The sequence below is a fragment of the Haliotis asinina genome, chromosome 6 (assembly GCF_037392515.1).
Source record: "Haliotis asinina isolate JCU_RB_2024 chromosome 6, JCU_Hal_asi_v2, whole genome shotgun sequence".
Lineage (NCBI taxonomy): Eukaryota > Metazoa > Mollusca > Gastropoda > Lepetellida > Haliotidae > Haliotis > Haliotis asinina.
In genome coordinates this window covers 68,749,269-68,775,456 of record NC_090285.1, presented here as the reverse complement: position 1 = coordinate 68,775,456, position 26,188 = coordinate 68,749,269, and the positions used below count along the sequence as shown (strand labels likewise).

The window sequence follows — 26,188 nt, the reverse complement described above, 5'->3', positions numbered from 1 at the left end:
TTTTGTTGGTAACAAACAATAAATGTAACTTAGTCTCATTTATTTAATCGGACATCCTCATTATTCCGATAGTTTGCTCTGCAACGGATGATGTCGAATTAATGAGACTTGACATTACATCATTTATGTATGTCACACAATGTACATCATTTATGGGCATCACATGACACACACACACACCATTTACATATGTCACACAACATACATCATTTATGGGCATCACATGACACACACACACACCATTTACATATGTCACACAACATACATCATTTATGGGCATCACATGACACACACACATACCATTTATGTATGTCACACAACATACATCATTTATGGGCATCACATGACACACACACACACCATTTACGTATGTCACACAACATACATCATTTATGGGCATCACATGACACACACACACACCATTTACATATGTCACACAACATACATCATTTATGGGCATCACATCACACACACACACACCATTTACATATGTCACACAACATACATCATTTATGGGAATCACATGACACACACACATCATTTATGTATGTCACACAACATGCATCATTTATGGGCATCACACACACACACCATTTATGTATGTCACACAATGTACATCATTTATGTGCATCACATGACACACACACACACACACATCATTTATGTGTATCATATGACACACACACACACATATCATTTATGTGTATTACATGACACTTAATTTATGTGTACCACATGATACACATATTTAAGTATACCACATGACACACACACATCATTGTGTATAAAATGACCTATACACATCATTTATGTGTATCATATGACACACACACACACAAAGCATATTGGTATAAGCAAAACATGAGGCCTGCACAGGAGGTATTGCTACAGTGAGATCATTGGTACATTGTCCACTATGTATAAATAGCTATCCAAATAACAAGGTTAGCTTGGTAGTAGTAATGCTAGTTTGTACAGAGCCTGGTTCCCTAACTTTGGTCTAAGACTGTACTTGATGATGACTCCATGAATGATTAGTAATTCTCTGGAAGAGGCAAGTCTAGCTGAGCCCCAGCTGTTTATTACTTTTTTTAAGAACTGTCAATAAATATCTCATTTTTACCTTAGACACTTGTGAAAGTCTACTGTTTTCCTATACTTTATGTTTTACCTCCCTGGAACTGGTAACCGACTTCCATGTGATTACCATTTACAAGTATCAAAAGTATGCATATTTCCTTATGTATTCAGGTACACATCTGCAGCCCAAATCAAAATGTTTCAACAGGCCATAACCATATGAGGAATTATTCATTTAGGATCCTATTTGTATAATATATTACAACTTAGAGAACATTCAAATTTTAGAGCATATATAAATTTGTAATGAAGACTGAAAACACAATTTCATAAAAATCTCACCCAAGCATTAATAATCCTTAACCAGTTTTATTCAAATATGCATTATTGTATCACTTGCACATCAAGACATGTCTGCAGCTACTGGGAATAAATGACCTGCAACAGCTGCTGAATCTGACACCTGTGCATTGCACATCTTGCGGGAAGGGATGGGACTGAGCAGGAACAAACATTGCAACAGGTCGCTTTCAGCTTTAACCCATCATAATAATACAACCTTGATATGCCAAGTGTATTTTTATTGTCAAGTTCCAACACAGTAGATACCAGGAGCATAGCAGTAGCAACAGAATGTTGGAAGAATAGTCGTCATCGTCGACATCGCCGTCGTAGTAGCAGTTATGTACTATTGGAAATAGAAAAAACCTTTTTTGGGGAGTGCTACTCTGTATCCCCCAAACTTACACAATCACAATCAGCACATGTCGAAATGACCCACATCAGCCTAACTGGGTATTTATTGGGATATCTAATTTGATATCCAGAAAAGCATGTTTACTCATAAAATCAGGGAAAACTTAGAAAAAATACAAATAGCTGCTGTAAACAATAGATCAGACTATAGTTTGCAATAAAAGGTTACCTACAGGCTATCTCACAAAGGTCTGTCTCAGAACCTCTCCATGTGGTTGACTTTGTCTCATCTGTTTATGAAGTATATGTTTAGATACATAAAAGTATATGATACCTACAGAAAAGCTTCATTCAGCCATCTTATTACATGTCTCAAAGTATATAGTTAGCATGACCACCGGATGATTGACAGGACTGGATACTATTTGTAAATTGTTATGACATGCTGTTTGCTGCTCCACTTTAATTCCCTAAAGGATTATCCTTTCTAAGCTGATATCTCTATTACCCAGACAGATCCCAACCATCGTTGGTGATACCCCGTCCTGACATATCATTTGAGACATCCCTTCCTACCTGTCCTGTTTCCTTTTATAGTGATAGTGAAACCCCTTGGTGGCTACATCCTTAATAGTTTTAGTATTAAAGTTATTATTTTTTACACTAGGTATCATTTATAATGAAGTTAAGATTAGCTTTAGAAATGGCGTTTAAAAAGTGTCATTAGCAATACAATATCAACGCAGACCAATTTGCATAAAGTCATGGTCTGTTGTAAACAAATCATTTTTGCTTGCTCATTTCTATACTAATCTCTCCTCAGTAAAGTCCTTTTTCTACATTCCCTATCTCCCTATTACCCAGACTGTAGTTAGGCCGAACTTAGTTTAACACTTTCACAAATTAACTACATAAATTGTAGATATACACACCAAAAACTAGTTTTTTTCTATTTCCAACATTGCTGTAGTAGTAGTAGTAGTAGTAGTAGTAGTAGTAGTAGTAGTAGTAGTAGTAGTAGTAGTAGTAGTAGTAGTAGTAGTAGTAGTAGTAGTAGTAGTAGTAGTAGTAGTAAATACAGTTGTAACACAATATATGGACATGTAGAGACTACACTTGTTCAAGAGTTAAGTCCCCCTGTCTGATCTGCCAGGATAGCACACGTTCTCTGCCCCTGGTTAGTGACACTAACTACGTACATCCACATGATAAAGATGAACAACATTTACAGCCAGTCTACTTACTGAGCAGCAATCCTTGAATCTACAAGCATCAGTAGGTGTTTGAAAGTTAAGGCCCCATTCGCACTGGCTCGAGCTATCCTTCCAGTGAACAAAACACTCAGTGGCTGGGCAGATGATGGTTCCTGAAAAACGATTGTAGCAAATTAGGTCTTCACATCACTCTCTCTCACACTGACAAATATTTATTTTGCACACTGCAACACAACTAGGAAACAGATCGTTGAATCTGTCGCGAAATCCTGACCATATTTTGTTCCTCCAAGAGTAATTAATCATGTCGATGGACTTACTTCTTCCGATACACACAACTAGTATGTGTCTCTCATCATTTGGCTTTTCACTGTGTCAGGTCATAAAATGGCAAAGTTTACCAAATCAATGATCTGAAAATTTACTCAAGAGAAAAAAGAGCGATAGCCTTGACATGGCAATCGGGACAGCTTCAACAACAACATCTTCAGCAATGATGAGGAAGGGGTTCGCAGCAAATCAAATTGTTACTGCCATTGAAATAAAAAGTCATGCATAGTGACAGCTGAATATGATGATGAATGTATTGTCATACAACTCTCGTCACGTTCACTTGACAAATTCTGATTCAGCCAGGGAGTATTAAATTAAGGATCCAAGTTCTCTGTTCTTGGGATAATCACATTTGGTTCTTCTGCACATAGTCAAATAATTGCATTGCAAACTTTTTACATGTGAGGACTGTGGAACATCAATAGGACATCACACCAAGGGTAGAACATCAATATGATTTGTATCGAAGGTGGTACATCAGCAGAACTTTGTATCAAGGGTAGAGCATCAATAGGACTTTGTACCAAAGGTAGAACATCAGTAGGACTTTGTATCAAGGATAGAGCATCAATAGGACTTTGCACCAAAGGTAGAACATCAGCAGGACTTTGTATCAAGGGTAGAGCATCAATAGGACTTTGCACCAAAGGTAGAACATCAGCAGGACTTTGTTTCAAGGGTAGAGCATCAATAGGGCTTTGTACTAAGGGTGGAAAATGAATAGGACTTTGTACCACAGGTAGAACATCAGTATGACTTTGTTCCAAAGATTAAGCATCAATAAGACTTGGACCAAGGGTGGAGCATCGATATGACTTTGTTCCAAAGATTAGCATCAATAGGACTTTGTACCGAGTGTGGAACATCAATATGACTTTGTACTGAGGACTTTGCATCAAGGGTGGAGCACAAACAGGTTGTTTATTGACAATGGACCAGAGGGAAGGGATGTCACACAGTGAGCAAGTGAGTTTAGTTTCACTCCATACTCAGCAATATTCCAGCTATAGCAGAGGGCTTTAAATACTTGAATCTGGAGCAGACCCTAAAGTGATCAACAACATTAGCATCAATCTGCACAACTGGCGACAGACGACATGTGTCAACCAAGTCAGCGAGCCTGACCACCCAATCCCGTTAGTCGCCTCTTACAACAAGCATGGGTTAGTGAAGACCAGCACTGTGACCAGAACCTTCATGAGTATGACGTCATACAGCTTGCAGCAGTCAGATCATCATGTGTAAACAATACCAGAATCAATAACAACTGCCTATATTACCAACAGATACAAAACCTAGTCGTAACAACTCCCAGTATAAAGAAGGTTTGTATGTTTGTCAGACCAAGTCTCACAGGAACATGATACAGACCTGGGGACTGACTTATTGTTAAGCATGGGGACTCCCCAATACACATCTTCTGGTTACTCTGTAGAATTCCAAATGATGTCTGTTTAATGACTCCAAAAACACTCTTGCCAAGGCATGTTTGATGTGCCAGATTGTTCATATATTAGATGTATATCATCATAAGCATACCAAGTGTTCTTAATTTCCTTTTCTTTAATAGGAGGCTAGAACATGCTAAATGGTTGGTCCCATCAACTTTGATGTTAATTGTTCAAACCGACCTTTCTGTAATGATTACCATGTTTACTAAGAGACAATGTTAAAATTTCACTTACACCACTAAGTACAAGAGTTAGACCCTGTCTCTAAGATATGCAGCACAGTCCCATTTAAATGGCATGGTGACATGTGTCTATGTGTATAAAGCTGAGGTCACAATCAGGTGAAGTTAAGCAACACTGGGCAGAGACAATGCTCGAATGGATGACCGTATTTGGCAGCTTGACTCTTGAGTTTCTTGGGCTTCTGTCTTGCCCACAGCAAAGCACATGAGGCATGTGGTCTCACCTTAAGTAAGTGAGTTTGTGCCTCTGTTCATCCAGCAGCAAATGGGTACCTGGTGGGACAAGTCATGTGACCGTATCCTTAAAGCGTCTAACAGGCAGCTTGGATTATCTGGTTTAATAGTAATCAGACTGTAGAACTTTGAAGAAATAGCCTAGCTTGACCAGAATCTCCAACTTTTGATGAAAAAACATGCATGGGGAAGAAGTAGCCTAGCTAGGCCAGAATCACACTGTTTTAATATAAGACCCAGGGTGCGGAAGACGTGATCGAGCTTGGCCAGAATCACACCGTTTTAATATAAGACCAAGGGTGGGAAGACGTGATCAAGCTGGGCCAGAATCACACCGTTTTAATATAAGACCAAGGGTGGGGAAGAAGTAGCCTAGCTAGGCCAGAATCACACCGTTTTAATATAAAACCCAGGGTGGGGAAGACGTGATCGAGCTTGGCCAGAATCACACTGTTTTAATATAAGACCCAGGGTGCGGAAGACGTGATTGAGCTTGGCCAGAATCACACCGTTTTAATATAAGACCAAGGGTGGGAAGACGTGATCAAGCTGGGCCAGAATCACACCGTTTTAATATAAGACCAAAGGTGGGGAAGACGTGATCAAGCTTGGCCAGAATCACACCGTTTTAATATAAGACCAAGGGTGGGGAAGAAGTAGCCTAGCTAGGCCAGAATCACACCATTTTAATATAAGACCAAAGGTGGGGAAGACGTGATCAAGCTTGGCCAGAATCACACCGTTTTAATATAAGACCAAGGGTGGGGAAGAAGTAGCTTAGCTAGGCCAGAATCACACCATTTTAATATAAGACCAAGGGTGGGGAAGACGTGATCGAGCTTGGCCAGAATCACACCGTTTTAATATAAAACCCAGGGTGGGGAAGAAGTAGCCTAGCTAGGCCAGAATCACACCGTTTTAATATAAGACCCAGGGTGCGGAAGACGTGATCGAGCTTGGCCAGAATCACACCGTTTTAATATAAGACCCAAGGTGGGGAAGACGTGATTGAGCTTGGCCAGAATCACACCGTTTTAATATAAAACCCAGGGTGGGGAAGACGTGATTGAGCTTGGCCAGAATCACACCGTTTTAATATAAGACCAAGGGTGGGGAAGACGTGATCAAGCTTGGCCAGAATCACACCGTTTTAATATAAGACCAAGGGTGGGGAAGAAGTAGCCTAGCTAGGCCAGAATCACACCGTTTTAATATAAAACCCAGGGTGGGGAAGACGTGATTGAGCTTGGCCAGAATCACACCGTTTTAATATAAAACCCAGGCTGGGGAAGACGTGATCAAGCTTGGCCAGAATCACACCGTTTTAATATAAAACCCAGGGTGGGGAAGACGTGATCGAGCTTGGCCAGAATCACACCGTTTTAATATAAGACCAAGGGTGGGGAAGACGTGATCAAGCTTGGCCTAAATCACACCGTTTTAATATAAAACCCAGGGTGGGGAAGAAGTAGCCTAGCTAGGCCAGAATCACACCGTTTTAATATAAAACCAAGGGTGGGGAAGAAGTAGCCTAGCTAGGCCAGAATCACACCGTTTTAATATAAGACCAAGGGTGGGGAAGACGTGATCAAGCTTGGCCAGAATCACACCGTTTTAATATAAAACCCAGGGTGGGGAAGACGTGATCGAGCTTGGCCAGAATCACACCGTTTTAATATAAAACCCAGGGTGGGGAAGACGTGATTGAGCTTGGCCAGAATCACACCGTTTTAATATAAGACCAAGGGTGGGGAAGAAGTAGCCTAGCTAGGCCAGAATCACACCGTTTTAATATAAAACCCAGGGTGGGGAAGACGTGATTGAGCTTGGCCAGAATCACACCGTTTTAATATAAGACCAAGGGTGGGGAAGAAGTAGCCTAGCTAGGCCAGAATCACACCGTTTTAATATAAAACCCAGGGTGGGGAAGACGTGATCAAGCTTGGCCAGAATCACACCGTTTTAATATAAGACCAAGGGTGGGGAAGAAGTAGCCTAGCTAGGCCAGAATCACACCGTTTTAATATAAAACCCAGGGTGGGGAAGACGTGATCAAGCTTGGCCAGAATCACACCGTTTTAATATAAGACCAAGGGTGGGGAAGAAGTAGCCTAGCTAGGCCAGAATCACACCGTTTTAATATAAGACCAAGGGTGGGGAAGACGTGATTGAGCTTGGCCAGAATCACACCGTTTTAATATAAAACCCAGGGTGGGGAAGACGTGATTGAGCTTGGCCAGAATCACACCGTTTTAATATAAAACCCAGGGTGGGGAAGACGTGATTGAGCTTGGCCAGAATCACACCGTTTTAATATAAGACCAAGGGTGGGGAAGAAGTAGCCTAGCTAGGCCAGAATCACACCGTTTTAATATAAGACCCAGGGTGGGGAAGACGTGATCAAGCTTGGCCAGAATCACACCGTTTTAATATAAAACCCAGGGTGGGGAAGACGTGATCGAGCTTGGCCAGAATCACACCGTTTTAATATAAGACCAAGGGTGGGGAAGACGTGATCGAGCTTGGCCAGAATCACACCGTTTTAATATAAGACCAAGGGTGGGGAAGAAGTAGCCTAGCTAGGCCAGAATCACACCGTTTTAATATAAGACCAAGGGTGGGGAAGACGTGATTGAGCTTGGCCAGAATCACACCGTTTTAATATAAAACCCAGGGTGGGGAAGACGTGATTGAGCTTGGCCAGAATCACACCGTTTTAATATAAAACCCAGGGTGGGGAAGACGTGATTGAGCTTGGCCAGAATCACACCGTTTTAATATAAGACCAAGGGTGGGGAAGAAGTAGCCTAGCTAGGCCAGAATCACACCGTTTTAATATAAGACCAAGGGTGGGGAAGACGTGATCAAGCTTGGCCAGAATCACACCGTTTTAATATAAGACCAAAGGTGGGGAAGACGTGATTGAGCTTGGCCAGAATCACACCGTTTTAATATAAGACCAAAGGTGGGGAAGAAGTAGCCTAGCTAGGCCAGAATCACACCGTTTTAATATAAGACCCAGGGTGGGGAAGACGTGATTGAGCTTGGCCAGAATCACACCGTTTTAATATAAGACCAAAGGTGGGGAAGAAGTAGCCTAGCTAGGCCAGAATCACACCGTTTTAATATAAAACCCAGGGTGGGGAAGACGTGATTGAGCTTGGCCAGAATCACACCGTTTTAATATAAGACCAAGGGTGGGGAAGAAGTAGCCTAGCTAGGCCAGAATCACACCGTTTTAATATAAGACCAAGGGTGGGGAAGACGTGATCAAGCTTGGCCAGAATCACACCGTTTTAATATAAGACCAAGGGTGGGGAAGACGTGATCGAGCTTGGCCAGAATCACACCGTTTTAATATAAGACCAAGGGTGGGGAAGAAGTAGCCTAGCTAGGCCAGAATCACACCGTTTTAATATAAGACCAAGGGTGGGGAAGACGTGATCAAGCTTGGCCAGAATCACACCGTTTTAATATAAGACCAAAGGTGGGGAAGACGTGATCAAGCTTGGCCAGAATCACACCGTTTTAATATAAGACCAAGGGTGGGGAAGACGTGATCAAGCTTGGCCAGAATCACACCGTTTTAATATAAGACCAAGGGTGGGGAAGACGTGATCGAGCTTGGCCAGAATCACACCGTTTTAATATAAGACCAAGGGTGGGGAAGAAGTAGCCTAGCTAGGCCAGAATCACACCGTTTTAATATAAGACCAAGGGTGGGGAAGACGTGATCAAGCTTGGCCAGAATCACACCGTTTTAATATAAGACAAAAGGTGGGGAAGACGTGATCAAGCTTGGCCAGAATCACACCGTTTTAATATAAGACCAAAGGTGGGGAAGACGTGATCAAGCTTGGCCAGAATCACACCGTTTTAATATAAGACCAAGGGTGGGGAAGACGTGATCAAGCTTGGCCAGAATCACACCATTTTAATATAAGACCAAGGGTGGGGAAGACGTGATCGAGCTTGGCCAGAATCACACCGTTTTAATATAAGACCAAGGGTGGGGAAGAAGTAGCCTAGCTAGGCCAGAATCACACCGTTTTAATATAAGACCAAGGGTGGGGAAGACGTGATCAAGCTTGGCCAGAATCACACCGTTTTAATATAAGACCAAAGGTGGGGAAGACGTGATCAAGCTTGGCCAGAATCACACCGTTTTAATATAAGACCAAGGGTGGGGAAGACGTGATCAAGCTTGGCCAGAATCACAGCGTTTTAATATAAAACCCAGGGTGGGGAAGACGTGATCGAGTTTGGCCAGAATCACACCGTTTTAATATAAGACCAAGAGTGGGGAAGAAGTAGCCTAGCTAGGCCAGAATCACACCGTTTTAATATAAGACCAAGGGTGGGGAAGACGTGATCAAGCTTGGCCAGAATCACACCGTTTTAATATAAGACCAAGGGTGGGGAAGACGTGATCAAGCTTGGCCAGAATCACACCGTTTTAATATAAGACCAAGGGTGGGGAAGACGTGATCAAGCTGGGCCAGAATCACACCGTTTTAATATAAGACCCAGGGTGGGGAAGACGTGATTGAGCTTGGCCAGAATCACACCGTTTTAATATAAAACCCAGGGTGGGGAAAATGTGATCGAGCTTGGCCAGAATCACACCGTTTTAATATAAGACCAAAGGTGGGGAAGACGTGATCAAGCTTGGCCAGAATCACACCGTTTTAATATAAGACCAAAGGTGGGGAAGACGTGATCAAGCTTGGCCAGAATCACACCGTTTTAATATAAGACCAAAGGTGGGGAAGACGTGATCAAGCTTGGCCAGAATCACACTGTTTTAATATAAGACCCAGGGTGCGGAAGACGTGATTGAGCTTGGCCAGAATCACACCGTTTTAATATAAGACCAAGGGTGGGAAGACGTGATCAAGCTGGGCCAGAATCACACCGTTTTAATATAAGACCAAAGGTGGGGAAGACGTGATCAAGCTTGGCCAGAATCACACCGTTTTAATATAAGACCAAGGGTGGGGAAGAAGTAGCCTAGCTAGGCCAGAATCACACCATTTTAATATAAGACCAAAGGTGGGGAAGACGTGATCAAGCTTGGCCAGAATCACACCGTTTTAATATAAGACCAAGGGTGGGGAAGAAGTAGCCTAGCTAGGCCAGAATCACACCATTTTAATATAAGACCAAGGGTGGGGAAGACGTGATCGAGCTTGGCCAGAATCACACCGTTTTAATATAAAACCCAGGGTGGGGAAGAAGTAGCCTAGCTAGGCCAGAATCACACCGTTTTAATATAAGACCCAGGGTGCGGAAGACGTGATCGAGCTTGGCCAGAATCACACCGTTTTAATATAAGACCCAGGGTGGGGAAGACGTGATTGAGCTTGGCCAGAATCACACCGTTTTAATATAAAACCCAGGGTGGGGAAGACGTGATTGAGCTTGGCCAGAATCACACCGTTTTAATATAAGACCAAGGGTGGGGAAGACGTGATCAAGCTTGGCCAGAATCACACCGTTTTAATATAAGACCAAGGGTGGGGAAGAAGTAGCCTAGCTACGCCAGAATCACACCGTTTTAATATAAAACCCAGGGTGGGGAAGACGTGATTGAGCTTGGCCAGAATCACACCGTTTTAATATAAAACCCAGGGTGGGGAAGACGTGATCAAGCTTGGCCAGAATCACACCGTTTTAATATAAAACCCAGGGTGGGGAAGACGTGATCGAGCTTGGCCAGAATCACACCGTTTTAATATAAGACCAAGGGTGGGGAAGACGTGATCAAGCTTGGCCAGAATCACACCGTTTTAATATAAAACCCAGGGTGGGGAAGAAGTAGCCTAGCTAGGCCAGAATCACACCGTTTTAATATAAGACCAAGGGTGGGGAAGAAGTAGCCTAGCTAGGCCAGAATCACACCGTTTTAATATAAGACCAAGGGTGGGGAAGACGTGATCAAGCTTGGCCAGAATCACACCGTTTTAATATAAAACCCAGGGTGGGGAAGACGTGATCGAGCTTGGCCAGAATCACACCGTTTTAATATAAGACCCAGGGTGCGGAAAACGTGATCGAGCTTGGCCAGAATCACACCGTTTTAATATAAAACCCAGGGTGGGGAAGACGTGATTGAGCTTGGCCAGAATCACACCGTTTTAATATAAGACCAAGGGTGGGGAAGAAGTAGCCTAGCTAGGCCAGAATCACACCGTTTTAATATAAAACCCAGGGTGGGGAAGACGTGATTGAGCTTGGCCAGAATCACACCGTTTTAATATAAGACCAAGGGTGGGGAAGAAGTAGCCTAGCTAGGCCAGAATCACACCGTTTTAATATAAAACCCAGGGTGGGGAAGACGTGATCAAGCTTGGCCAGAATCACACCGTTTTAATATAAGACCAAGGGTGGGGAAGAAGTAGCCTAGCTAGGCCAGAATCACACCGTTTTAATATAAAACCCAGGGTGGGGAAGACGTGATCAAGCTTGGCCAGAATCACACCGTTTTAATATAAGACCAAGGGTGGGGAAGAAGTAGCCTAGCTAGGCCAGAATCACACCGTTTTAATATAAGACCAAGGGTGGGGAAGACGTGATTGAGCTTGGCCAGAATCACACCGTTTTAATATAAAACCCAGGGTGGGGAAGACGTGATTGAGCTTGGCCAGAATCACACCGTTTTAATATAAAACCCAGGGTGGGGAAGACGTGATTGAGCTTGGCCAGAATCACACCGTTTTAATATAAAACCCAGGGTGGGGAAGACGTGATCGAGCTTGGCCAGAATCACACCGTTTTAATATAAAACCCAGGGTGGGGAAGAAGTAGCCTAGCTAGGCCAGAATCACACCGTTTTAATATAAGACCCAGGGTGGGGAAGACGTGATCAAGCTTGGCCAGAATCACACCGTTTTAATATAAAACCCAGGGTGGGGAAGACGTGATCGAGCTTGGCCAGAATCACACCGTTTTAATATAAGACCAAGGGTGGGGAAGACGTGATCGAGCTTGGCCAGAATCACACCGTTTTAATATAAGACCAAGGGTGGGGAAGAAGTAGCCTAGCTAGGCCAGAATCACACCGTTTTAATATAAGACCAAGGGTGGGGAAGACGTGATTGAGCTTGGCCAGAATCACACCGTTTTAATATAAGACCAAGGGTGGGGAAGACGTGATCAAGCTTGGCCAGAATCACACCGTTTTAATATAAGACCAAAGGTGGGGAAGACGTGATTGAGCTTGGCCAGAATCACACCGTTTTAATATAAGACCAAAGGTGGGGAAGAAGTAGCCTAGCTAGGCCAGAATCACACCGTTTTAATATAAGACCCAGGGTGGGGAAGACGTGATTGAGCTTGGCCAGAATCACACCGTTTTAATATAAGACCAAAGGTGGGGAAGAAGTAGCCTAGCTAGGCCAGAATCACACCGTTTTAATATAAAACCCAGGGTGGGGAAGACGTGATTGAGCTTGGCCAGAATCACACCGTTTTAATATAAGACCAAGGGTGGGGAAGAAGTAGCCTAGCTAGGCCAGAATCACACCGTTTTAATATAAGACCAAGGGTGGGGAAGACGTGATCAAGCTTGGCCAGAATCACACCGTTTTAATATAAGACCAAGGGTGGGGAAGACGTGATCAAGCTTGGCCAGAATCACACCGTTTTAATATAAGACCAAGGGTGGGGAAGACGTGATCGAGCTTGGCCAGAATCACACCGTTTTAATATAAGACCAAGGGTGGGGAAGACGTGATCAAGCTTGGCCAGAATCACACCGTTTTAATATAAAACCCAGGGTGGGGAAGACGTGATTGAGCTTGGCCAGAATCACACCGTTTTAATATAAGACCAAGGGTGGGGAAGAAGTAGCCTAGCTAGGCCAGAATCACACCGTTTTAATATAAGACCAAGGGTGGGGAAGACGTGATTGAGCTTGGCCAGAATCACACCGTTTTAATATAAGACCAAGGGTGGGGAAGACGTGATCAAGCTTGGCCAGAATCACACCGTTTTAATATAAGACCAAGGGTGGGGAAGACGTGATCGAGCTTGGCCAGAATCACACCGTTTTAATATAAGACCAAGGGTGGGGAAGAAGTAGCCTAGCTAGGCCAGAATCACACCGTTTTAATATAAGACCAAGGGTGGGGAAGACGTGATCAAGCTTGGCCAGAATCACACCGTTTTAATATAAGACCAAAGGTGGGGAAGACGTGATCAAGCTTGGCCAGAATCACACCGTTTTAATATAAGACCAAGGGTGGGGAAGACGTGATCAAGCTTGGCCAGAATCACACCGTTTTAATATAAGACCAAGGGTGGGGAAGACGTGATCGAGCTTGGCCAGAATCACACCGTTTTAATATAAGACCAAGGGTGGGGAAGAAGTAGCCTATCTAGGCCAGAATCACACCGTTTTAATATAAGACCAAGGGTGGGGAAGACGTGATCAAGCTTGGCCAGAATCACACCGTTTTAATATAAGACCAAAGGTGGGGAAGACGTGATCAAGCTTGGCCAGAATCACACCGTTTTAATATAAGACCAAAGGTGGGGAAGACGTGATCAAGCTTGGCCAGAATCACACCGTTTTAATATAAGACCAAGGGTGGGGAAGACGTGATCAAGCTTGGCCAGAATCACACCGTTTTAATATAAGACCAAGGGTGGGGAAGACGTGATCGAGCTTGGCCAGAATCACACCGTTTTAATATAAGACCAAGGGTGGGGAAGAAGTAGCCTAGCTAGGCCAGAATCACACCGTTTTAATATAAGACCAAGGGTGGGGAAGACGTGATCAAGCTTGGCCAGAATCACACCGTTTTAATATAAGACCAAAGGTGGGGAAGACGTGATCAAGCTTGGCCAGAATCACACCGTTTTAATATAAGACCAAGGGTGGGGAAGACGTGATCAAGCTTGGACAGAATCACACCGTTTTAATATAAAACCCAGGGTGGGGAAGACGTGATCGAGTTTGGCCAGAATCACACCGTTTTAATATAAGACCAAGGGTGGGGAAGAAGTAGCCTAGCTAGGCCAGAATCACACCGTTTTAATATAAGACCAAGGGTGGGGAAGACGTGATCAAGCTTGGCCAGAATCACACCGTTTTAATATAAGACCAAGGGTGGGGAAGACGTGATCAAGCTTGGCCAGAATCACACCGTTTTAATATAAGACCAAGGGTGGGGAAGACGTGATCGAGCTTGGCCAGAATCACACCGTTTTAATATAAGACCAAGGGTGGGGAAGACGTGATCAAGCTTGGCCAGAATCACACCGTTTTAATATAAGACCAAGGGTGGGGAAGACGTGATCAAGCTTGGCCAGAATCACACCGTTTTAATATAAGACCAAGGGTGGGGAAGACGTGATTGAGCTTGGCCAGAATCACACCGTTTTAATATAAGACCAAGGGTGGGGAAGAAGTAGCCTAGCTAGGCCAGAATCACACCGTTTTAATATAAGACCAAGGGTGGGGAAGAAGTAGCCTAGCTAGGCCAGAATCACACCGTTTTAATATAAGACCAAGGGTGGGGAAGACGTGATCAAGCTTGGCCAGAATCACACCGTTTTAATATAAGACCAAGGGTGGGGAAGACGTGATCAAGCTTGGCCAGAATCACACCGTTTTAATATAAGACCAAGGGTGGGGAAGACGTGATCGAGCTTGGCCAGAATCACACCGTTTTAATATAAGACCAAGGGTGGGGAAGACGTGATCAAGCTTGGCCAGAATCACACCGTTTTAATATAAAACCCAGGGTGGGGAAGAAGTAGCCTAGCTAGGCCAGAATCACACCGTTTTAATATAAAACCCAGGGTGGGGAAGACGTGATTGAGCTTGGCCAGAATCACACCGTTTTAATATAAGACCAAGGGTGGGGAAGAAGTAGCCTAGCTAGGCCAGAATCACACCGTTTTAATAGAAAACCCAGGGTGGGGAAGACGTGATTGAGCTTGGCCAGAATCACACCGTTTTAATATAAGACCAAGGGTGGGGAAGACGTGATCAAGCTTGGCCAGAATCACACCGTTTTAATATAAGACCCAGGGTGGGGAAGACGTGATTGAGCTTGGCCAGAATCACACCGTTTTAATATAAAACCCAGGGTGGGGAAGACGTGATTGAGCTTGGCCAGAATCACACCGTTTTAATATAAGACCAAGGGTGGGGAAGAAGTAGCCTAGCTAGGCCAGAATCACACCGTTTTAATATAAGACCAAGGGTGGGGAAGACGTGATCAAGCTTGGCCAGAATCACACCGTTTTAATATAAGACCAAGGGTGGGGAAGACGTGATCGAGCTTGGCCAGAATCACACCGTTTTAATATAAGACCAAGGGTGGGGAAGAAGTAGCCTAGCTAGGCCAGAATCACACCGTTTTAATATAAGACCAAGGGTGGGGAAGACGTGATCAAGCTTGGCCAGAATCACACCGTTTTAATATAAGACCAAAGGTGGGGAAGACGTGATCAAGCTTGGCCAGAATCACACCGTTTTAATATAAGACCAAGGGTGGGGAAGACGTGATCAAGCTTGGACAGAATCACACCGTTTTAATATAAAACCCAGGGTGGGGAAGAAGTAGCCTAGCTAGGCCAGAATCACACCGTTTTAATATAAGACCAAGGGTGGGGAAGACGTGATCAAGCTTGGCCAGAATCACACCGTTTTAATATAAAACCCAGGGTGGGGAAGAAGTAGCCTAGCTAGGCCAGAATCACACCGTTTTAATATAAAACCCAGGGTGGGGAAGACGTGATTGAGCTTGGCCAGAATCACACCGTTTTAATATAAGACCAAGGGTGGGGAAGAAGTAGCCTAGCTAGGCCAGAATCACACCGTTTTAATAGAAAACCCAGGGTGGGGAAGACGTGATTGAGCTTGGCCAGAATCACACCGTTTTAATATAAGACCAAGGGTGGGGAAGACGTGATCAAGCTTGGCCAGAATCACACCGTTTTAATATAAGACCCAGGGTGGGGAAGACGTGATTGAGCTTGGCCAGAATCACACCGTTTTAATATAAAACCCAGGGTGGGGAAGACGTGATTGAGCTTGGCCAGAATCACACCGTTTTAATATAAGACCAAGGGTGGGGAAGAAGTAGCCTAGCTAGGCCAGAATCACACCGTTTTAATATAAGACCAAGGGTGGGGAAGACGTGATCAAGCTAGGCCAGAATCACACCGTTTTAATATAAGACCAAGGGTGGGGAAGACGTGATCGAGCTTGGCCAGAATCACACCGTTTTAATATAAGACCAAGGGTGGGGAAGAAGTAGCCTAGCTAGGCCAGAATCACACCGTTTTAATATAAAACCCAGGGTGGGGAAGACGTGATTGAGCTTGGCCAGAATCACACCGTTTTAATATAAGACCAAGGGTGGGGAAGACGTGATCAAGCTTGGCCAGAATCACACCGTTTTAATATAAGACCAAAGGTGGGGAAGACGTGATCAAGCTTGGCCAGAATCACACCGTTTTAATATAAGACCCAGGGTGGGGAAGACGTGATCAAGCTTGGCCAGAATCACACCGTTTTAATATAAGACCAAAGGTGGGGAAGACGTGATCAAGCTTGGCCAGAATCACACCGTTTTAATATAAGACCAAAGGTGGGGAAGACGTGATCAAGCTTGGCCAGAATCACACCGTTTTAATATAAGACCAAAGGTGGGGAAGACGTGATTGAGCTTGGCCAGAATCACACCGTTTTAATATAAAACCCAGGGTGGGGACGACGTGATCAAGCTTGGCCAGAATCACACCGTTTTAATATAAAACCCAGGGTGGGGAAGACGTGATTGAGCTTGGCCAGAATCACACCGTTTTAATATAAAACCCAGGGTGGGGAAGAAGTAGCCTAGCTAGGCCAGAATCATACCGTTTTAATATAAAACCCAGGGTGGGGAAGACGTGATTGAGCTAGGCCAGAATCACACCGTTTTAATATAAAACCCAGGGTGGGGAAGAAGTAGCCTAGCTAGGCCAGAATCACACCGTTTTAATATAAAACCCAGGGTGGGGAAGACGTGATTGAGCTTGGCCAGAATCACACCGTTTTAATATAAGACCAAGGGTGGGGAAGACGTGATCGAGCTTGGCCAGAATCACACCGTTTTAATATAAAACCCAGGGTGGGGAAGACGTGATCGAGCTTGGCCAGAATCACACCGTTTTAATATAAAACCCAGGGTGGGGAAAATGTGATCGAGCTTGGCCAGAATCATACTGGTTTAATATAAAACCCAGGGTGGGGAAGACGTGATCAAGCTTGGAGAGAATCACACCGTGATTATAAGCTGAATTTGCATTTTTGATAATTTGTTGCTGTAAGTCCAAAGGTCTAAGAATCTGCAAAGTTGTGTTTTGCACTGCATGGGACTTTAAAGAACATTGTATGAAATGTCAGCCCTGCAAAGTGTTTTTCTGAAGCTGCCTTCTACAGATGGTTTAACCTTATCAGTCGATCTTGGACAAGGATGGAGTCATATCATTCTTCTCTAAACTGCTATCACTATATGGTGCCTGAACATTCAGGTTAGAGAACTGTTAAATGCTAATGTGCAAATATCAGAAGTTATTACAATAAATGTTATGGAGGAGCCTACATAACTGTGAGTTACAGATCACCCATTGCTTGTTATACTGTTAATTGTAAGTCTCTCACCAAAGGCTTGAGATGCCCAACATTATCCAGGACTTAATCCATACTTCGCCTAGATCATTGGTAAATGTTGAGTTTCTGACATTTTCCTCCCACAGTGCTCATTTCAATGCCCAATATTCATCCTCCCAGCTCATTCAACAAGGCACTTACCATAGTCGTGATAAAAAGTGCCCCACTTCTTAAATACTTATTGCTGAGTTTGAGCAATTTCTTATAAATTTCTTTCACATAAAATTTCCATGAATTGATCACCCTGTGTTCCAACCTATTATGTGAATGATATATTGTAGGTACGATATATGATTTTAACTGACACAGTCAATAAAGCACTCAGAAGTGTGATCATTACTCCCTACAATATTAACAGTATTAGTTTGTTTATTGTCAGAAGGGTAGTCAAGTGGTTAAATGTTCACTCATCACACCACAGGCCGGGTTTTCCTCCCCACATGGGTATTTCTGGTGTCCGCCGCTGTGTTATTGCTGGAATATTGTTAAAAGTGTGACCTGTGTAATAAGAATATGGATATTGACTGTTACTCCAATCATCACGACTGGATGCCACCATTTTTTGATAACTGCAAGTAATATAACAGCTGGAAACTGATTGGTCTGAAGGAGTGAGTTTAGTTTTTCATCACACTCAGCAATATTCCATCTATATAGCAACAGTCTGTAAATATTCAAGTCTGGACCAGACAATCCAGTGATCAACAGCATGAACAGTTATCTGGGCAATTGAGAACTGATGACATGTCAGCCAAGTCAGCGAGTCTGACCAACCCATCCCTTTAGCCACCTCTTACAAGCTTAGAGGCCTTTTATGGCAAGCATGGGTTGATGAAGGCCTATTCTACCCCAAAACTTTATGGATCTCTGAAAAAGAAACACAGAAGGGACACAACTCGTCCAATCACTAGAAGTTCCAAAATCAAGTGATGCTAAATTCTGGCCTCATTCAGTAAAGGTGGAAACTTATGGTCAGTTAACTCCTTTCCCTCAGTAAAGGAAGAAGCTGTCATATTGTCAGTTAACTCCTTTCCCTCAGTACAGGAAGAAGCTGTCATACTGTCAGTTAACTCCTTTCCCTCAGTACGGGATCCTACATCCTAGCTATGTGGAAACACTGTCATTAGTTAATAAGTGCTGTCACATACTGATTGGTTACATACACATGTAAAGCAATCAGTAAATGACATCACCTCCTGGCCTTGATTAAAAAGACCATAAGACTGACCTGTGGATACCATCATATGGCTCCCTGTCATGTAATATATACAGTGTCTGCCCTTCAGGTCGACATACATATCCAGACAATCACTAAATGAATGTATTTCAGATAATTTGTCACAAGTGAATTATTCTCATACACTCTGGCCCAGATGAAGAACTTCAAGCATCAATTCAATAGGCACAGCTAGTCAGAATAGTGTCTATTAGCCATAATTTTCTTTTTGGAGAAAAAATTTACAACATGTTTCTTTGATCTCAATTTGAGATACCAACACAGTAAATCCTTCCTTCTCTAATCTCACTGCTGGAGTGGTATTGCTGGAATACTGCGAAACGTGGCGTAAAATCAGTCTCACTAAGTCACTCTTTATTCACCCTTACCCAACCCTCTCATAATACATGTCCTACCTTCTCAAATCAAAGCCATATGATCTGCTACAAGCTGACTGTAACATTTACAATACCCTCTTCCAATTTCAATCATGCAGTTTCTGTACATTTCCAATATGGCTGCTCGTGATGGAGTCAGTGCCTTCTCTTACCAGGTTGTATGATTTTGACATCGAAGATCTTCTCCACCTGCCGATTGTAGGCAGTTATCTGGAAGATAGTATTCGGGTTGTCCTCAATGCAGGTGATATTAATTGGGACGACGTCATCGGACACACGCTGCCATCGCATGTATTCGCCGTCTCCATGGACACGGAAGACATCAGCCCACAGTCTGTAACAGTGAAATTTAATGACATCAAGGGGAGATAACATGTCATCAAGACCAGTCAAGGGAAGACAACATGTCAGGAGAAGTAACAAGCACCCAAGGGTGACAACAAGCAGTCAGGTAAGATAACATGGCATCAGATGAGATGGTAAGTTCTAACATGAAATAACTAACAGATCTTAAGAAGAGATGACGAATCATCAGGGGAGATAACAATTCATAAGCAAGCTAAACAATGAGAAAGATAAGAAGTCAGAAAGAAAGATATTGCACAAATATTCAGGGAGGTAATCTTCAAACTCCAAATAGAAGGTTCCCACTGGTAGACCTCTCTCTGCTGCATTATCTGTATTTCTAGGGTAAGTATTTCGGTATGATACTAGCTCTAACGTCCAAATAAGAATACAGTTATAAACCATCCTCCATGTTGGGTTGGCAACGGCAACAACATGGCTGCCAGTCCCAGTGATCAAGTCATACATTTGACACTGAAAAACTGATGAGCAAAACAAAGCCTTCCAATATCTTCTTGATGGAATGGATGTCCTTGTGTACATTAACACTGGACACAGCTTTAGTTTCTCATAAGGCAAGTTACTTCTTTACATTCCCTGATGTCATCATTTGATTAGTCGTCATGCCGAAGACCCGGGTTCAATTCCCCACATGGGTACAATGTGTGAAGCCCATTTTCTGGTGTCCCCCACCATGAAATTGCTGGAATATTGCTAAAAGCGGCGTAAAACATAACTCACTCTCTCACTCATTTGATTAGTTATAAAATGTTGATGAAATCAAGGGCAGAATGCAAGAGTTCATGTAGGTTTACTGAAATGTAAGCTCCAGAGATATTGAATAAGTGTGTACTACCTCCGTAACAGGTGTGTAAGCATAACATGATCAAAACATGCCTAGCACTGAATTCACATCCATTAGGGCGATAACATGTGATGACAGTCGTGATGGTGAATACTTTCCTCTAAGCTGAGCTATTGTACAATGTGTTTCTATTAGAATTTGTATCTCATTTCAAGTCGGTAGAGTTAAATATGAGATGATTTTGAATGTTTTCAATCTGTCAGCAACCTGGCACAAATCACAATAAACAAGACTTAAATTCATCCAGGAAATGGCAAGTCACAAATGTCTCTGTAATGGCCTTCCCACAGACACAGGTTCAAGCTGTTAATCTCCTTCTCACTGGGGATCATTTCAATTTAATTGGAGATATTTGTTTGTCTCAAAGTTACATATTTCAAGACTAGGCTCCAAACAACAGGGGGCAGTGGGGTAATCTAGTGGTAAAAGCATTGGCTCATCACGCTGAAACCAAGGTTTGATTCCCCACATTTTTCAAGCCCATTACCGGTGTCACCGACTGTGATATTGCAAAAAGCAGTGGAAAACCTCACTCCCTCCCTCACTCACTAACTCACCCACCTACCCACCCACGAGCAATGGAAAATCACACATACACATACTCCCTCACAATTCAACCCACACAATGTCCAACATCAGTAGATGACAGAGTAACCATCTCTCTCATCAACCTCAGTGACTGAGAGGAAGAGGAACACCAAGCACAAACAAACGGTCTTACTGGCAGACAACTCATCCTTCACCACAACACAAACAGAGCCAGACAACAGGTTCATCTAATATTCTGCTATGTTGTGCAATGGCTGCAGAAAAAAGCATGACAACCCATCACGCAAAACAAACCAGTCATATTTTGAATATGTCTATGATTAAACTATTATTATAACCAACAGCAAGCAACAAAGATCTGTGGACTCTCAGGAAGCTATTTTTTTGCCTGGAGTGTTTGTAGTGAAAACAAATTCCACAAGTGTTTCATCGTTTTTAAAAGTAGTTGGAAATCTGGTGGTAGTTGTTGGGGAAACAGTTTTACCTGTGAAATGTGATATGTGATGCTAAGCAGTCCTTCTCAATATACACAAAACAGCACTACCGACAGCTTCAACACATTGCGAATTGTTGCATTTTTTCAACCTCATTAAAAAGCTAATGACTTTTGAGCACTTATCAACACGGTAAGCTAAATATTTATGGGGGAAGAAGAAACAAGTATTTGATTGAATGCCAAGCCCCTGGCAGACTGTTAAAAGAACAACAGTTACTGAATGTTGCACAGGCCTGGAAGATCTTGAAGGAGTCCTTCACCAGGCTACATAAGCCTTCCAAACAGATCCTGACACATCCAGAACTACGGCACCAACAAAGAACATCTGAACTACTACCAAGTCACTGCCACCATAGGGCTGGAATATTGCTGAGTGCGGCGTTAAACAACAAAGCAACCAAACAACTACCTGGTCAAAAGGTCTTTGACAAGTCTAAGTTGGTCAAATAAGGATAAGTTGGACTGGCACAGAGAATGCGTTTATGAGAAATAGGTGGTGCATGGCAATGAGTACACACATTTATTTCGTGAAAAGGAGAGCAGATGTAGGCTAGTGCACATGCAGTGCATGGTGATAAGATTGATTCCGCATGTAGCTTCACACACCATGGTCATGAGACTTTCATGTGATCACACTTTATTGCAGACAGCCTGTGGCCCCTTCGCTCACAATGGCAACTTCCAGTGGGCAGCACTCATACATGCTATTACAGGTCAATTGTCAGGTTGGTGCTCAACTTATCCTTGTTATCCAGTATATTCTTTACTTTCAGAAGTTACAGTAATGCTAATATTGATCATATTTTATCAGGAGAGGCTGCATAAATCGCTAAATTAACATTTGACAATAAGACATACCTTAACTGTATTGAAGACTGAAAAGATTAAATATCAGTTTCTTTTCCAACCACCATTACACAGCTTCAATAATTAATTTTCTTGTGAAACTTAAGCTCAGATTATTTTGCTAATTTATTTTCTGGAATATTTTAATCTTTCAACTACTTCCTGTCCACTGATGTCAATCAGCTATGTCACACACTGTGATCAAACAAATCAGTTGTCTCTCACACAAAAACTGGGAACTTTTTTGGGCACAATCCTGGCCTGAATTCTATGGATCAAACTATGTATCAAGAAGGAATCAATCATTGCGCAACATCCACAAAAGAGCAATATCCACAGCACATCTTTCACATACAGTACTCATATAATCAAGTTTGCCCCCCAAAATCCTAACCTGCTTTGGAAATTGAATCAGGAATATTCATGCTTTGAAGAAAATTCCACAGATAAAAAAATAGTTGTATGTTTATCATAAGAAGCAATTTAATCAACTTACAATCATAGAACAATTTTGTATTTTGATGGACATACAATGTAACTATCTTACAATTGCACAGCATTTCTGTGTTGATGGGTTTCTTGCACCAGAAAAAACATGTCTGTCTCTCCACAATACCCCAGCTCAAGATGTGGGTTAAATACTGTTTCCTTCAAGGGAATAATTCTGTCTACCTAAAATACAAAAACTATTATGCAAATACAACAAGCACAGTCCTGCAAGGAGTTTAGATATGCCACGCTTCTATTTCCTGGGGCTCGCTGCGGGCTGGCTTCACATTGACACCCTATATTCTTGATGCCAGTCTCACTGGTGCTCAGTCAGAAAATTGCCAACAGCAACATTAACATCCCACATAACCAAAATTGCCACAAACATCTTGTAGCAAACACAATCTCTACATCAACACTTCTTAAAAGCAGGAATATATTTTAGTCTTCATGTAAACAATGCAATGAAGTTTGGATTTCTAGACAGAGGATGGGGGTGAATATGCTGTATTTTCTTGTGAGAAAAGCAATGGTTGCTCACCATCAAGCAAACAAGCAAGCAAGACAGACAGGTGGCGATGATGATGATGATGATGATGATGATGATGATGATGATGATGATGATGATGATGATCCAGCACAACCAGACAAAGAATCATTATGCTCCACATCACCTTAATTAGACAGGTGACCAAAGCCCACTGTTATCCCACATGGGACTATTGTGCTGTCAGGAAAGTTCTGCCACACGTACATCTGCCATCCAGCCATGTCTCCCCAACAGGTCAGTATAGCCCATTCTCTTACCACACACACAAATGTCGCTGTCTGATTTTCTGAGCGTTCTTCTACTATTTTCAATGTACCCCGTGTGCAATTGAGGTGCAGTACAATGCACCAGCTGCCAATAGCAACTCATTTGGTATTTCAAGGTAGTTACTTTTTTTTTATCTCAAATAACACTAAATGATGCATGAAAATTATTGATGTTTTGCATATGGAAATCGATGTAAGGGAGTTAAATCTATTTTTCTTTTTCAGCAAAATCTACCAATATCTATGAAAACATTTGACTCTCTTTCCTATAGACAAATTTTGACAAAACATTCAAATGCAGTGCCTTTGAATATTAAGAAGGGGAATTACACTGCGTCGACTTTACTAAGACAATACCTACAGGAAAAAACAGCTGGATGCAAGATTCGAATTGTTTGATTCACACAGGTTGGCTGAAGTGTACGATCCGATACCCATGCTTCAAACTGTTTAAAGTTAACACTGAGGTGTTTGGTGAGATAAATATGTTGTTCACTGTTCCCCTCATGACCAGTTAACAACTTAAATTGTTCCACACGAAACTATTGTGCTGTCAGGAAAGGTCTGCCACATGTACAACTGCCACCCAGCCAAATTTCCCCAACAGGTGAGTGCTCATTATCTACACTAAGTAATTAAGCAGTTAGGCAGATGGTCCTTGTGAAGACTCGTGAAGACTCATGAAGACATAGTGTGAGTGGTGAATAACATGTAGTGCAGTCACTGCCTCTGATTGTACACCACTTCACACTGCTTGAGAGCACAATAATATGCATATACATACACACACGCACACACACACACATGACCAATATTTCAGAGAAACGTATTGGTTCTGATTCAACATTCAAGTGTAACATATCACTTGTGACACAATGTTTTGTGTATATCAGTTCTGCAACAAAGTTTCAGTGTATATCAGTTCTGCAACAATGTTTCATTGTATCATATCCATCTTTCTATATTGTTTTCTGTATGCCATATGATTTTTTCAACAATGTTTCAGTGTAACATGTCAGACTTTCTGCAGTGTTTCAGTGTTTTATCAGTTGTGACAAAATGTTTGTGTGTAAAGATCTGTTCTCTCATAATGTCTCAGTGTAACATATCAGTTCACCGACAATGAGTCATGGAAAAATGTTCTCAGACAATGATTCAGTCTAACATATCAGTAAGGCAACAATGTTTCAGTCTAACATATCAGTAAGGCAACAATGTTTCAGTGTAACAGACTTTCTGCAATGTTTCAGTAACATCATTTCTAACAATGTTTCATTGTAACATATCAGTTCTGACACAATGTTTCAGTGTAACATGTCAGTTCTGCGACAATGTTTCACTGTATGACAATGAGTCCTACAAACTTCTGCTGATGTATTCCAGACCACAGTTATGAAGCAATCTGTAACACTGTCATCTGCCACAATGTGTCTGGTCCATATTTCTTCATATGAATCATAGGCTAGTTTAACCACAGTGTCAGTTTCAATAATAATAGGTTGTTAGTGTCATGTTCTGTGTTAAATCAACATGGTACAATTTTACCCCTCCAACCCATGTCCAAAAGTATCAATAAATGGTAATCAGCCTGAATGAAACAAACTAATAGATATACTGAGTCCAACTGGATCTTGGACATCTGAAGATACAATCATTTCAATGGGATAGATCTCTCCAGACTTAAAATAGTCATGTTAAACCGCATGAACCTCAACTCTCATATTTTGCACAAATGACAAAACAGTGTTGTAAAGTTGTTGTTGAACCTGCTTTAGCCAGATCAGTATCTACCTTCAATTATCCGAGGACTGTTTATGTAATACCTTTGTGTTTACTGTCTAATGCACTTCATTACAAAGAGCTGTTTGTAAGATGTACTCTCCACTCTTAAATGCAAACCATATTCCTCTCTTCTCCAGATGGAACCTACAGAATCTAAAAACCATATTTCCTTCATCTTGCTATTCTTTCCTTTCATAACAGCTCCATATACATTGATTATTCATGATGGAGTCGTGAAGCTCCCTTTCTTTACATTATTCTGCCCGAATTTCAATAATATATGTCCCAGGGAGCTTGGATACAGGGAAGACCTTCCCAAGCTTCAAGTACACAACACAGAGCTTGTGTTTGGGAATGTTCTTTTATAAAGGTCGTTTCAGGAAATTGGTATCTTGAATGAGTAATGTAGAATGTCTGCATACAGGACAGGCCCAAATAACATTACAGTGCCCTATTGATTGGGATT

General features: G+C 42.3%; 1 protein-coding gene across 1 annotated transcript in view; it reads right to left on the bottom strand.

The window, feature by feature from the left end:
- The window catches only part of LOC137286278 (protein still life, isoforms C/SIF type 2-like), a 190,808-nt gene that overhangs the window by 99,910 nt on the left and 64,710 nt on the right, over nt 1-26,188 (bottom strand). Inside the window, exons 4-5 of the mRNA XM_067818039.1 lie at nt 19,687-19,868; nt 3,021-3,142 (exon numbers count right to left, since the gene is read on the bottom strand). Of these exons, the coding sequence (XP_067674140.1) occupies nt 3,021-3,142; nt 19,687-19,868 (304 nt within the window). The remainder of the gene's footprint in view (nt 1-3,020; nt 3,143-19,686; nt 19,869-26,188) is intronic.